This window comes from Trichoderma atroviride, chromosome 5 (genome assembly GCF_020647795.1).
Source record: "Trichoderma atroviride chromosome 5, complete sequence".
Classification (NCBI taxonomy): Eukaryota; Fungi; Ascomycota; class Sordariomycetes; order Hypocreales; family Hypocreaceae; genus Trichoderma; species Trichoderma atroviride.
This window is the reverse complement of record NC_089404.1, coordinates 1,854,136-1,868,208: the sequence shown is the minus strand read 5'-3', so window position 1 is coordinate 1,868,208 and position 14,073 is coordinate 1,854,136. Positions and strand designations below refer to the sequence as shown.

At 47.2% G+C, this 14,073-nt stretch overlaps 8 protein-coding genes across 8 annotated transcripts; 4 read left to right on the top strand and 4 right to left on the bottom strand.

The window, feature by feature from the left end:
- Positions 1 to 211: 211 nt before the first annotated feature.
- TrAtP1_009850 (uncharacterized protein) lies at positions 212 to 1,489 on the top strand (the record flags this gene model as incomplete). The annotated part of the gene is made up of 1 exon (XM_014091106.2): positions 212 to 1,489. The coding sequence occupies one exon, from the start codon at positions 212 to 214 to the stop codon at positions 1,487 to 1,489; it is 1,278 nt and encodes a 425-aa protein (XP_013946581.2).
- Positions 1,490 to 1,742: 253 nt separating this feature from the next.
- TrAtP1_009849 (uncharacterized protein) lies at positions 1,743 to 2,069 on the top strand (the record flags this gene model as incomplete). The annotated part of the gene is made up of 1 exon (XM_066114469.1): positions 1,743 to 2,069. One exon carries the CDS (start codon positions 1,743 to 1,745, stop codon positions 2,067 to 2,069), a length of 327 nt encoding a protein of 108 aa, XP_065970565.1.
- A 161-nt stretch (positions 2,070 to 2,230) lies between these two features.
- On the bottom strand, positions 2,231 to 2,929 carry TrAtP1_009848 (uncharacterized protein; the record flags this gene model as incomplete). Its single annotated transcript, XM_066114468.1, has 1 exon — positions 2,231 to 2,929. One exon carries the CDS (start codon positions 2,927 to 2,929, stop codon positions 2,231 to 2,233), a length of 699 nt encoding a protein of 232 aa, XP_065970564.1.
- A 204-nt stretch (positions 2,930 to 3,133) lies between these two features.
- On the bottom strand, positions 3,134 to 3,424 carry TrAtP1_009847 (uncharacterized protein; the record flags this gene model as incomplete). Its single annotated transcript, XM_014091107.2, has 1 exon — positions 3,134 to 3,424. The coding sequence occupies one exon, from the start codon at positions 3,422 to 3,424 to the stop codon at positions 3,134 to 3,136; it is 291 nt and encodes a 96-aa protein (XP_013946582.2).
- A 2,084-nt stretch (positions 3,425 to 5,508) lies between these two features.
- On the top strand, positions 5,509 to 7,163 carry TrAtP1_009846 (uncharacterized protein; the record flags this gene model as incomplete). Its single annotated transcript, XM_066114467.1, has 2 exons — positions 5,509 to 6,733; positions 6,787 to 7,163. The coding sequence occupies 2 exons, from the start codon at positions 5,509 to 5,511 to the stop codon at positions 7,161 to 7,163; spliced, it is 1,602 nt and encodes a 533-aa protein (XP_065970563.1).
- Positions 7,164 to 7,328: 165 nt separating this feature from the next.
- TrAtP1_009845 (uncharacterized protein) lies at positions 7,329 to 8,526 on the bottom strand (the record flags this gene model as incomplete). Its single annotated transcript, XM_066114466.1, has 4 exons — positions 7,329 to 7,579; positions 7,658 to 8,004; positions 8,111 to 8,346; positions 8,419 to 8,526. The coding sequence occupies 4 exons, from the start codon at positions 8,524 to 8,526 to the stop codon at positions 7,329 to 7,331; spliced, it is 942 nt and encodes a 313-aa protein (XP_065970562.1).
- Positions 8,527 to 10,178: 1,652 nt separating this feature from the next.
- On the top strand, positions 10,179 to 11,515 carry TrAtP1_009844 (uncharacterized protein; the record flags this gene model as incomplete). The annotated part of the gene is made up of 1 exon (XM_014091111.2): positions 10,179 to 11,515. Exon 1 carries the CDS (start codon positions 10,265 to 10,267, stop codon positions 11,513 to 11,515), a length of 1,251 nt encoding a protein of 416 aa, XP_013946586.1. The 5' UTR covers positions 10,179 to 10,264.
- A 282-nt stretch (positions 11,516 to 11,797) lies between these two features.
- TrAtP1_009843 (uncharacterized protein) lies at positions 11,798 to 12,791 on the bottom strand (the record flags this gene model as incomplete). Its single annotated transcript, XM_014091112.1, has 5 exons — positions 11,798 to 11,880; positions 11,940 to 12,185; positions 12,254 to 12,283; positions 12,352 to 12,406; positions 12,462 to 12,791. The coding sequence occupies 5 exons, from the start codon at positions 12,789 to 12,791 to the stop codon at positions 11,798 to 11,800; spliced, it is 744 nt and encodes a 247-aa protein (XP_013946587.1).
- Positions 12,792 to 14,073: the final 1,282 nt, after the last annotated feature.

The following is a 14,073-nucleotide window of genomic DNA, read 5'->3' as shown; positions in this document are numbered from 1 at the left end:
AAGAGGAATACGAGGACGAGAAGATCCCCGATCACCGTGGAGAAGGACCACAAACAGAGTACCTTGTGAAGTGCAAAGGCTACAACAGTGACGAAAATACGTGGGAACCACTCAGCAACCTGACCAACGCGCAGGCCATCTTGGCGAGCGTTGCATATTAGACCCATTCAGTCGGCCAGCCCAAGCACTAAAATTATCTCTCTCCTTCATCATGGACGAACCTTTGCAGTCCACGAAAAGGCGGCTCGATACGAGTCTCGAGACCCCTTCATTACCCGCCACGAAACGAGCGCGGTTATCCAAGACGAACCTACAGCAACCAGCGCCGAAGCGCCCTAGAGCCTCGTTTCTCGAAGACCACGTCGGTCGGACCGACACAATTTCCGAGTGGCTCGAGTCTATCGGATCAGACCGAGAAAAGCGCTGCCGGTCAGACAGCTACCTTCACCACTCGAGCGACGACCCCATCTCAAGGGACCTCACGAGATCAGCACCAGAGACGGCTTACGCACGGGATGCCGAAGGGTATGCGGTACCACCGACATCTGGCCCATCCAACGGATCAATTGCCCCGTCAGATGCGGGCTCAAGCCGATCATCAAGAGCCCTTGTTGAAGACCCATATTACCGAGACCAGAACTTGGCCGCCAATCATGTCCACATGCGCCACCGCGATGAACAACTCCCTGAACACGTTGCCAACGTCGTCGATTACGCACGCAGGAACCGCGAGTCCCCTGGACCCTCGCTCGATGAAATATACCACGACAGGGCCCTGGGCGAACTCGAAATGAGAGGGCTTGACGAACCGAGAGTGGAAGACTACTTTCGAGATAGGGTATTTCCCCAACCAAGCTATGGAAACAGCCTGGAGCGCTCCGACAGACAGCCGATGTCTAGGCATGCCGTCCCCAACGCCGGATCACGATTCAAGATCAGCAACCCAATCCCTGACATGCTGTACGGATACAGTCGTCATCACGCATTTCCCGACCAGCAGACGCAGCTCATCTCGATGGGAAACGAAATGAATGGAACAGCCAACAACCAGAGCCTCATGTACCCGTTCTTCGTCATCGAATTCAAAGGTAATGGTGGAGATCTCTGGGTAGCAACGAACCAATGCCTGGGAGGCTCCGCATCATGCATCAACATCGCCGAACGCCTTAATCGTCAATTAAGGGAAAGCAAGAGCAGCAAGGTCAAACCAGTTGACAGCACCGCGTTCAGCATCGCCATGAACGGTACTGAAGCACGACTCTACGTCTCGTGGAAGCACAACGACTTGGACTACTACACGCAGAAAGTGAAGAGCTTCTTGCTCCAGGACCCAGAACATTACATTGAATTCCGCAAGCACGTCAAGAATATCATCGACTGGGGAAAGGACCAGCGCTTGAAGGAGATTAGCGAATCATTGGACACTCTTTTGGAAGAAAGCCGGAGGCTCACCCTCCGAAGTAGCGAAATCTCGCCCAGCACCGACTAAGGACTCAACCAGCAAGAGCAAAACGCCCAAACCCCCTCCAGCGCGTTGAGCGCATCAATACGGTCGTTGAGAGGTTTTGTCAATGGCTATGGTTCGATTGGTGTCGTTTCGAGCGGATCGAGACTGCATCATCACTTGTCGAGTTGGGCCTTTTGAAGGCTCCAAGACGTTGGTTGAAATCTGGTTCATCTTCGCAGCAATAATCTAGCTCCATTTGGTCCGTTTTGTCTGTTATCAATGGAATGGTATCGAAATGTTCCCAATTGGATATCGTCTCACTAAGCCTGACGGTCGCCTTGTGGCTGTTCGCATCGGCATATGGGGACTCGGGCAGGGATATCCCAGCATATTCTGCAAGATCATCGGCAATGTGGCTGTACACACTCAAAGAGTCCTTGCCCTTGAACGAAACCGCGCATATTGGGCACTCCAGCAAAAGATCAACCTCAAGCTCGCGAGCGATCTCGTATCTTCCAAGATTTGCGAGCTCAAAAATCTCTTCGGTAGTAAAATCTTCTTTGTGTTCAGACTCGGCATGGGCCAAGAACTCCGCTTCCGTCTGAAAGACCCGTACTTCTGACTGGCACGGTGAGACGCATTTCCATTTAACCACTGTGTGCTTCGTCTGCATGTGGCGGATCCATGAAATGCTGTCTTTATATAAGGCATGTGGTGTTATACAGTCCGGCAGAATGCAAATATATGGTCGAAAGTCCTCCAAAACATGAGTTCTAAAGAGGGTTAATTACAAAAGACGTTCGAAAGCAGAATCATGTCATACCTCCAGGAAGATGCTTCGAATTTTGCTCTTTCGAACGGAATGAAACAGTACGGGCATTCGACCTCGAGCCTTTCGCCCACATTTGGTGGTAGCGGAAGGTTGGTGAGAGAATCGTCTATTGTACGCCATTGCGGTCGCGTTGTCAAGGATTCCATAGGCTTTGTCCGAGGAAAAATCGTTGTAGGCACATGTGTGGCGGTGTATATTGTTGACTTTTTTATATTAGGTTGTGCCGCCTTTCCACTCGATCCACCTATAGCTGTGCGGGTGGCCTTGGACGTAGTTGAGCCAGACCCGCCTTGTCGTGGGTATCCAGCCGTAGATCGCGGTGGAAGGCTTACCATGTCGTGGGATTCGATGGAATCTTCCATTGCATCCTTTCCGCTCCTATCCATCCTCTTGCGGCGGGAGTATGCCAGTTCCCTTTGCCGTAAACAAATGGTTTCAACCAGCCGCTTCACCATGTAGTCGCTAGGGGAAGGCTTCTTGCATCGCAGCAACAACTCCACGTCTTCTTTGAATCTTTGTGTTATATTCATGCCATCTTGCCACTCGACAAAGTTTGCGGCTTCGGTATGTCTGTAGCTCATTCCAGCGGAGCGGATGGCTGCAGAGATTCTGAAAAGTTCTGCAACTGTCTGCTCCACCTTCCCTCGCATTGCGTCGATTGGATCTGCAACTACAGACAACTTTTCAGGACCCAGGCCAAATGAACATTCTGATGAGCTGGTTGATGCTGACGTGGGAGATGAAGGTGGTTGAGTCTGGCGGTCTGCATCTTGTATAGCGGTGATAGTATCGCCGGCATCAAACTTGGGATCGCTTTCGGGATCGATCAAGGCACAGATTCCTATCAAGCGTTATTATGGCAACATACGACCGTTGGCCGGTGAGTGGAAATTACCAGATAGATACTCGTGCAGTAAATCCAGAAGCTGCAGCATCATGTCCACCAACTCCGGTCGCTCGCGCAGGCGCCAGTCCATGGAAGTGTGTTTCTGATAACTTCCAAAGATGCCGCCGTGGGCGGCCCAAAGGTTGAACCGGTCAAGCTGCTCTTGCGGCCATGGCGTCGATGTCATCGACTCAACGCAACGATTCAAAGCTGCCAAGCACTCTGCGGCCTTGTTGTAAATTGCGTTCTCTGGCGCCATGGTTCACTTGGGCTTTGTACGCTTCTTCTTCTCTATACCAGCATGAAAGGGCACATGCTCGTGAGTTGGCCGCAGAGAGCACTGGATACATACAGCGGTGGTTTAAAGAATGTACATGTAATGTGCAGCGGAATCAGATTATGTTCCTTGCGGGTGGCAGAAGCGCGTGTTGTTTGTTCTTTGTTCTTTGCATGTGGTCAATGCCTTATCTGTGACGACCCGACAGGAAATGCTTGAGCGCAGGTCTCGCTTGTTCCTAGATAGGTAGCAGTAAATAGTACCACTAAATTTTAATTGTTATTGGGCTATTGGAAGTGCTTTGGATCAGAATAGGGCACCTTGGGAATATTGCCTAACACACCACTCGCAGAGCGGTTGGTTCGCTGGTCGTTGAATGTTGCTGTTGAACTTTACTTGATGTATAACTGTAAATTGGTAGAGTTTATTAAACACGACCGATGTATGAGGACTGCTCTAACCGATGAGGAATTAGAATACCCTCATCCCAAGCTAATATTTTCTATTGCTATCGACGAGGGGGCCCCTTTGTGACTAGATGGTCATAATTGGAGTTAGTCGCTATGGCTGCGAGGCCTAGATCCAAAGAACCCAATATTGATTATCCTACTATAGACTATTAGGGCCTCTTTGTGCCGTCATGATCTTCTTGCCGAGTTCAATGGTTTCTTATGAGTTGCTTATTCTTCCTGATAGTGGCTACCACATTGTGCCACAACCCTAGACATAGCACTGTGGTGTTGTAACCATCTAACTCTCATCAACACCCGAAACTTCAACATCCCAAACCTCTTCCTTGTCGATGTCTTCATCGCTGCCCCGATAAGGTTCCTCATTTATATCATCAACAACAACAGTTTCGATCATTGCCACAGGCGCTCCATCCCGAAACTCCGTTCTGTAGTCGTTCCTAACACTTTGGACCTCGTCTTTACGGAATGGAGCATGGGCCATACTACGATAGTAGACCTTTATGCAAACACAAATTTGCTTGGTTCGCTAGTTCTCTCTTCATTGGAGTCGTTTGTTTCAAACTCGCTAGTCATACCCAGTCCAGTAGAGCCGGTTCCCGATGGGTCGCCAGAAACCGAAGTCTTGAATCCGGCGGCTCGTGCTATCATTTTGGCTCTTGTTGCCCCTTCGGCGACTGTGACACCAGTCACAATGCATACTCGTCTATCCCACCGCCATTTTTTCAAGTGGAGGGGCACTTCATCATACTCCATCGAGGCTTGGACGCAGGAAAGTGGTGGCGTAATTTGTTGGCTCTTCAATGAGTTGAAGTGCCATGAGGCCGAGTCTGAATGGTCGACGTGGACATTGGCCTCCCCGGTGACGGGAATAAGGTAATATATGTTTTGTAAAGCCTGTGTTTAAAGCAAGAGTTCTTATAAGCTACTAGTAATATACCCTTTTAAACTGTTGATATAGTAGTATTCTATTTATGTAGTCAATTTACAGCGATTTTTGCAGCTTATTTGCAAAACGCCTGTAAAAAGTCATTGATAAGTATACAGTTTAAATACAAGCCGTATACTCTGTATAAAAATGCTTCAATAAAGATAGGTCTAAAATTAGCATCTAGATTTTTAAACCTTTTCATAGGGTAATCCCTAGTAATTGAAAAAAAAAAAAAAAAGAAAAAAAAGCGCACTGTGCTCTAAGCCAGAAGTTGTTAAAGTCGACCGTAATCACCGCTGGCTACCGCCTGTTCATCTTCCAGCCCCGACCGCATCTTAGAACAACGTTTGACAGATGGATGATAATGCTTGACAGACTTTCTCCGTCTTCTTCTAATTCTACGCGTCTCTGTCATATTTCCTCCTCCTTGTCTCCGGCTATTGCACGCTTCCCGTTCGGTGAATCTACTCGCATCATCTTCCAGCTTCTACTCTCATCTCATGGCTCGGGTAGAAAAGAGATGCGATGGCTGCTGGACGTGTCGACTCCGCCGCAAAAAATGCGATGAAACACGGCCTGAATGTGCCAATTGTAGTGATTTGCAAATTACCTGCCACTACGGGCGGAAACCCAAATGGCTCGATGGCGGTAAGAAGCAAGAGGCCATGACTGCGCAGATCAAATCTCAGATCAAGGAGCGCGCTGGTTATCGTCGAGAGAGGCGTCATGCTTCGGCAGGAGTCGCAAGATTTGCAAAAACAGCACAAGCCAGAGATGATCTCAATTTCATCAACCTTGTTCCAAAAGGGGACTTTGCTGGCGGTGGATTGAACTCCCACATTGATGCGACGAATGAGACGACTCGTCAAGGCGCTGCAGCGGATTTGAGCAAACGCAAAATATGCGATGCCGCACCAGGACTCAGCCTTACAACCAAATTTGATGGACCCGGACCTGATCCCGATATGATGTTCTACGGAGAAGACTATGACATGGACTTTCTCATGAAGTACCTGGATAATGTATTCCCGCTGATCTTTCCATTCTACCAAACTCCTCTCCTTGGCCCTGGGCGTGGCTGGATCTTCTCGTTTCTCTCGCAGAGCAAGGTCGCTTTCCATTCAGTCTTGGGCATCAGCTCTTATTTTTTCACAGTTGCGTTAAGCGAAACATACTCTGCAGAAGAGCATAAACAGTGCAAGGCTGTAGTCTGGTCTCGGCTCGTACGACAGGCGGATATGTGCTTCAATATGCTGCAACAGGATATACAGGAGCTGAATGCTCAGGGCGAGAAAGCGAATCTATTGGATAAAGTGCGCGTCATGGAGAGCATTGTCCAGTTTCTTACTTTTGAGGTAGCGTTGGGTAGGTCAGCGAACTGGAGCAACCATCTCTCGCCGACTATTGCTCTCTTTCTAGACATACTACATAATCACACCGACAAAACTGCTGCATCCATGCTATTCGACATTTTGAATAACATCAAACAACGCCCGCTATATGCCATTCAAGAAGGCTATTATGTCTGGGACAATCGACAGGAATGTTTTCGGTTCTTTACTGGCCTTCTTCTTTTCATTGACGTTGTGGCGAGCACCTCCCTTGAGCGACCACCACAACTACTCGAACTTCATCCACAGCTTCTCTTTGATGGAGATGATGGAACTTATGGCAAGGGTGAGGCTACTATCCGGCTATCGAACCTTATCGGCTGCCGAAATTGGACCATACGTGTAATTGCAGACATATCAGCATTGGATGCCTGGAAAAAGGAGAACATGAGAAAGGGCGTCGACTACAAGACAGAGTTAATTGATCGCGCCAGCCACATTACCCGAATGCTTGAGGACGGCGGTTCACAGATAGACGGCGATGGTGCGGCTATTACAGGTAAATATCGGTTCATTGGCTCTATTAAACTGCATTATCTGACCCGTTTCTAGCAAACTCTACGAAAATTTGGAGCTACTCAGCCAGAATCTACCTTGCCGTCGTCATATCCGGCTGGATGCCATTAATGCCAGAGGTGCGATCCAACGTAGCGCATGCACTTCAGCTGTTAAACACAATGACTGGATCTTCTCAGCTGCGGGCGTTGGCCTGGCCGCTCTGCGTGATTGGCTGTATGGCTGAGCAAACACAGGAACAAGCCTTTCGAGATATTTTCGCCGGGTTAGATAAACCAACGCTGATTGGGACGTTGGATGAAGCATTGCGCGTCATGGAGAGTGTATGGCAGATTCGAGGATCCATGAACAGTGAAGCGTGGGACGTACAAGCATGCTTGAACATTCTTGGTACGCCAGCTTTATTAATTTAGAAGAGCTCTAGATACGACTAAAACTGGCAAAACGAGCACAATTGTATATGTCCCATTGTATGTAGCTAATACAGCATTGCTTGAGCCATGGTACTCAGCGAAAGTTACACAGGGCAACGAAATAAACAGCCAAGCTGCATCAAATGAGGCGTACGGCCTAGTCATCTATTTACCCTTCCAGAGATCTAGAACTTCCTTCACGGTGGTTGTCTTTACCTCTGGGAATACCTTGTTGAGAGATTTGTCTGCTGGCATATCGAACAAGCCGGCGATGATGTACAAGCTGAACTTTGAGAAATAGTTTTGTAGAAGTGGCTTTGGAAAATGCTCGTAGGCCATGGCATGGGATGGTAGTTCAGTAACCTCTCCCTTCTCAAGCTTCTCGATGCCATCATAGGTAACATTGAACTTGGATCCTATGGAAAAAAAGATATTAGTAGTTGAAAAAGCGATGATTGAGATGCAATTAGCAAGTATATGTATGGGGAACTTACCGGTCGCATCTTCAGCAAGCTGCAGAACCTGATTCCATGTCACCTTATCGCCATAACAAAACGTTTCTTCTTCCCATTTAGGCAACCCGAGTGCCTTGACAACGAATTTGGCTACGTCTCGCGTATATGTAAGCGAGAAGACATCGTTGCCGCTGCCTGGAATGGCTGCCACTTTGTTGGGGATATCAAAGACGAAAGCGAATGGCGCCGGAAGATGAGTCTCTATGTGCGGCATGCCATAGTAGTCGAGGAAATAGCCAACGTGGAACCGTGTCCATTCGAGGTCTGTTTGGCGGAGTTGCTCCATTGAGGCAAGACGGACTTGATGCTGCGGCAAGAGAAGGTTGCTATGCGCATTTGAAAGAGGTTAGCAGTTGTAACTACTAATTTTCATCTGAAATGAGAGTATCTGACCAAGACAAAGAAAGCATAGGAGGTCCGGTGCAAATTTACCTTTCCAAAGGTGCGGGTACACCCCAGTCACTCTGAATGAAGCGTTTCGTGGGCGCCGCCTTTGCAGCCGCCTTGATGAGATTGCGTTCAGCTACTCCAGACTCTGGCGTTATAACGCTGATGGTAGAAATGACCGTATCGACATTATTATTCTCTAATATGGTGGTTACAGCATTGATGTCGTTGTAGTCGACGCTGATAAGCGAGGGAGCGCTTTGAGACCAGTTTTTGGGGGCCTTGTAATACAACCATGTCAGAACAAGCCTTGGGATGGATAGCTTTAATGATGAATGATGATTTGTATTTACCTCACGGGCAAGCACAATCACTTTGTACTTTGCGGCGGCGACTAGGGCGTCGCTGATGGTTCTGCCAATGTTGCCAGTGCCGCCAGCGATTGCAATTGTGGTGGACATGATGCTGAGAGTAGAAATGCTTCTAGCTGGATAAGAATGAGTTTCTATAATGAAACAAAAAGATGTGGTAGATTGAGACAAAAAATTGCGTGCAAGAGCTGGTTGTTGGATATGGCATGTAAACGGGGGATAATGCAACGCTTTATATGCTTGTGTCTTCCCAATACTCCCGTCCACCTCCGCCCTTGGAATTACGAATGAATCACGATTTGTAACGAAATCATTCCTTTCTCCATATCATATTAATAATGATCTGATATCTGCCGCGCAATCTTGAACATGCCCAAGATCCTACAGGGAGGTAGCTGAGGAAGACGCTCTCTTTGGCGCTATCCTACACTGGGATGGCCGCGCGCAGAGCTAAAATAGGAATAGGCCAGCCAGTTTGAACTCCTTATGGAAGCCCGCGCGGTGCGACAGAATTGTACTAGCATTGGAGCATATCCCTGGATGAATAGGGCTCCATCTTGTGAAGGCAACAGTGGGAAATTCGAGGAATCGCAGAGAACTAATAAATTGCTCCTTGGCCTGCAATAGATAGTATTCAATGTCCGTTACTTTACTAATTTAATTGGGCTGACGCCATGCCTTTTTTACTAACAGATATAACTGTCGTATGTGTTTCGGACCAACTATCTGATCTATGGTAATACAGTCCAACTCTAGCTGTTACGGAATAGTCCACTGGGTAAGACGGTAAGTATACCCGGCGGGTTGACTAGTAAGCAGGCCAACCAAGGCCCCCGCCTCTCTAACTAGAGAGGCGGGCACGTAATTTGCATCGTTGTACAAACCGTATCTAAAGTCAACTCATAGTAAAATGCATGAGGTGACAAAAAGACCTATGCATGTATCCCTGTTTATTTTTTTCGCAATAAATCTTTTAGTTAACTAACCGAGTATTTTTGTTACTTTATATATTTTACTATGGGGTGACTTTATATATGAGTTGTACAAAGATATGGGTTACGTGCCCGCCTCTCTAGTTAGAGAGGCGGGGGCTAATGCAGTCGCCTTCTTCACCCGCCGAGTATGTCTTCAAAACAAAAAAGGCTCGTTGCGTTACCCCCAAATACATAATTCGCTACCAATTTAATTTGAGCTAACTAGTAGTCTCAGTTGTGTAGCAGTTACTTCCATCAAGTCCTAGCAAACTCAGCAAAGTTTATCGTTCCTACACAGGGGTTGGTCTCTTTCTCCTCAGCGTAATTGATAGACTTGTCGGATAGTATTCGGAGTTTAGTATGGAGTTGGAGTTTCGAGCTAGAGTTGTGAAGTCAATTCATAACTAGCTGCTGGATCACTGCGCATCCACTTTGGAATTTCTCAGGAATCTCCTCCCGAGTGCCTGGACCATTCTTTTCTGCCATTTACTCGGCTTTCGGCATTTGCATCAACGTTTCAAAACACCGAGCACATCGAGATAGTGCATGTTACTGCACCCAGAAGCGCTGCGCATCGGCAATAATTAAACCCGAGTCCTGTATATTTCCAAGTTATGTCTAAATGTCATATGAGGCTTCGAATTAGATTCCCCTGTTTAGGAAATATTTATACTTTTCGTGACGTCAGCAGTTTTGCCGATATTCGATGCTTCAGCTGCTTGACCCCATTCAGTCGTCATTGCATGTATCTCCGCTTCGAGCATATTAATTGAGCCTGCCCTTGTGAGAATCATATGTGTCGCTGTGGAATTTAGCTCAGTAAAAACACTTTTCCAATCATCTACACATCAGCCATGGCTACGCAGAAAGAGAAAGTCGTTATTATTGGAAGTGGTTGGGGTGGCTATCGTCTGGGCTATGGTATCGACCACAACAAGTATGATGTCACACTAATCTCGCCCGAGAATACTTCCGCAGTAACTCCTTTATTAGCCAGCGCTGCTTGCGGACTGTTTGACCCCCGATTGGCACATGAGCCTCTTCGACGGAGGGACTTTCACGCAAAGTATATCAAGGCACTGGTTGTCGATATCGATTTTGACACAAAGACTATCATCTGTCAGCCAGCATTCGACGAGCTGAAGGACGAACGTTTCAATGTCGACTACGACAGGGTTATCCTTGTACCAGGATGCCGTAGCAACACTTTCGGCATCCCTGGCGTCACGGAACATGCCATCTTCGTGAAGAACGTTGCCAATGCGAACGCAGTTCGAAGCCGATTGAACGACCTTCTTGAGATGGCCTCGCTGCCAGGGACATCAGAGGATCGCCAGAGGCAACTGCTGCATGTGGCCATTGTTGGCGGCGGTCCCACTGGTATCGAGATGGCGGCTGAGCTGACGGATTTATTTGATGGAGACGCCAATGTCTTGTTTCCGCACTTGAAGGGAAAGGCGTCTGTTTCCGTGTACGACGTTGCTCCTCAGATTCTGGCACCTTTCGATCAAAAATTGGCAGAGTATGCGTCCAGTGCCCTAAAAACGGGCAGAGTCAACATCAAAACGAATACACATATCCTGAAAATTACCCAAAATACGATTGAAACCCAAGAGGATGGTGCTACCGGCTATGGCATGCTCATCTGGGCCACGGGAAACAAATCAGTTCCTCTAGTTGACAAACTGAATCTTCGCAAAACGGAAAAGGGGTTGGTGCGAATTTTGACGGATGATCGTCTCAATGCTTTCGCACTCGATGGCAATGCCTTGCGGAGCGTATTTGCAATGGGAGATGCGGGAGATATCGAAGGCGGAACTCTACCAACAACCGCCGAAGTTGCAATTCAAAAAGCAGACTACATCATCAAGGTGCTGAACAAGAATGATACGTCTCCATTTGAATACAAACAGCGCTCTCTAGTCACCTACACTGGAAGACGGGACGGCGTAGTCCAGGGGAAACGTGAATACACGGGTTATGGAGCGTGGCTGAGTTGGAGATCTGGTAATTTCTTTTGGACGCGATCGTGGCGGAGGAAAATCTTGATGTGTTATGCGTGGTTCATGGACTGGTTGGACGGAAGGGAGATCATCCGCAATTAGTACCAAGAGAACATTTATGTTGAAATAGTCAGGATATGTATCAATGTACGATCTATCATGGTGAATTATAGAGATGCATCAGTGAATGGGGGCTCTTCTGTTGAAGTCCATTGTGGAGCAGTATATCGCTGATCAAAACACATTCACCGCCGCCGTGTCAATTTATTTTTCATGTTAACATGAATCTATTAGACACGAATGAATCTAAAAATTGACTCGACTAGTATATTCCGCGGCCTATTAACCACCAACCCGATTGTTGACCGTTTCCCGTGCAATGCATCAGACATATGTGTACATAGGGAACGTTGGAAGTGTAAATGGAGTTATGCCTCCTGACCACAATCCTGCACACCCAGACCAATCTATTCATTATTTTCATTAGCCAGGGTACTGATTGCCGTATGAGATGAGGTATACTTACAGGCGCACAATGCCACCGGGAAACCAACGGAATTTCCAGCTACTAATAAAGTCTCATTGCCAACCATGTAGCCTGTGGCGAGGAGTGTCAATTCGACATTGAAAAGTAAAAGGGCCATGAATAATGGCCAAGAGCTTCTAATGGATGCGACGGTGAATATGGCGTTCAGTATGAGCCAGCTCCATAGATACAAGGAGAGCGCCTGACTGAATTCGGGAAGGAGATGTCCCTCGGCATCACTGTACGCTATTGCTGCTGTTAGAAAACTGTTCTGAGTTCGTTTCGTAGTAAGCGTTATGAGATAGAAACCTTACCATCAATAATGCCTGATCCTGGAATAAAGACTGCCAGTAAAACGTTATGGTTAGCTTTATCCATTTATAGGAAGGCTGTAGTTAAAAAAAGATCTTACTGAGTGCGAAGCTCAGGCTCAAAGCCGCATATGCTGGGAAGACTGTAGCTCCAAACTAGGAAAACATTAGGGGCTTTCAGATTTCCAGTTTCTCGTGTATGGATTCATACCGTGTTTCCGGCAACAAACTCCATGATTCCAGAAATAAACTGGCATACTCCACCAAAGAATACAAAAACTCCCACCAAGATATTCTTTTCCACAATGCCGCGTGCATGGACACCAAGCATTGAGAGTAGAAATACTCCTGTGGCAAAAGATAGAAGGCCTAAGGGTGCAGGATTTGCAAAGCTTCGATGAACAATAGGTAGCGAAGGCTGATCACGATTGTCAATATGGCCGCCTTTGGTTCGAAGTCTTTCAAGATCCGGCTCGTTTGAGCTCACGGATCGGCACCTCTCCCTCTCCTCATATTCGCACTTTCGGCCTTGGTTGGACATGATTAAGAAATAGTTGATGGTATTGTGTATTGATTAAGAGCAAACAAAGTTCTTATTTGGCTTGCTTTAAAGATGAATACAGTGGGCTCCATCTCCCTTTAAATAGATCAAGTCGAGTCTCTACATAGCTACCTTGAGTCAGAGAGCTTCCATAATATCTCTCTTGCCAAGTTACACTTGCCAAAGCTCACTTAAGCTTGTTTAGAGAATCCGGGGAACTGGCGGGGGAATAACCGAGACAATGGAAAACGCGGGGTCCCCAGACTACGATGTCTTTTCGGTTTCGGGATTGAAGCCGATCCTCGTGGCGCTAAACCCCACACTCAGCTCAACCAATCTCTTGTAAGAATGGATATATAGAGTTGGCCCTGCGATAAGGAAATTGCACCAAGGCACCTCGCTAACACTAGGCGGACATTAGTCCACGGCTACTATTGGCGGCTATTGCTGTCACTTCTATTCACACATACTATCAACCTTTCGGTTCTCCCGAGTCCACTGCCGTGATTTTAGCGTCACTTCTATTCTTCTGTCCCCATCTCTCCCACGACTCATGAGAAAGCCACCTGGCGGTGCCCTACGGCTTCGACTGGCTCCAGATCGCCAAGGGGCTTCCGCTAACTTCCGGCTTCAATTCTGAATGGGCAATTATGTAGTGCAAGACCTAGTAAGTGGATATGCTTCCCCGCGGAGCAGTCTCATTCCTTGGAAAGAACCCACTATGTTTTACTACATCTGTCTTAACGATCTCGGCTGTTGAAAAGAGTCCGCCATATTTGGCTGCATAGGGAATACGGTGTCCTTCACGATACATGAATCGGCAGAAAGTAAAACCACTGCAGGCAGGGTTCATTACTCGTTGTTCTATCGAATAGAAACCATTATACGTGTATGATAACATTAGTTCCATTAGTGTCGCCAATAGTGTTTCTGATCAAAGCATCATACATGTTTAGCATAGGGATCTACCGAGTCTCTTGCCTATCTGCATACTGGTTCAGGATTGATGCTTTCCATTCTGCATGACCAAAAAGTCCGCTAAAAAGTCAAAATCCCCATCAACCATGAATTCTCCTAGGTCCATATAGGATTCAAGTCCACTGGGCGGAAAAACATCTGACGAATGTTCAATCGGAAAGTTCCGCATCCCACTACTGCTTGTGTCTGACTCATTTCGATCTATCGTTTTGAACCTAGTTAGTTACTGGCTGGTAGACATACTTTTGCAAAATGGGCCATATATTTTGTTGAGAAAGGATGTTGAGAAAGGAGAGAGTCACAA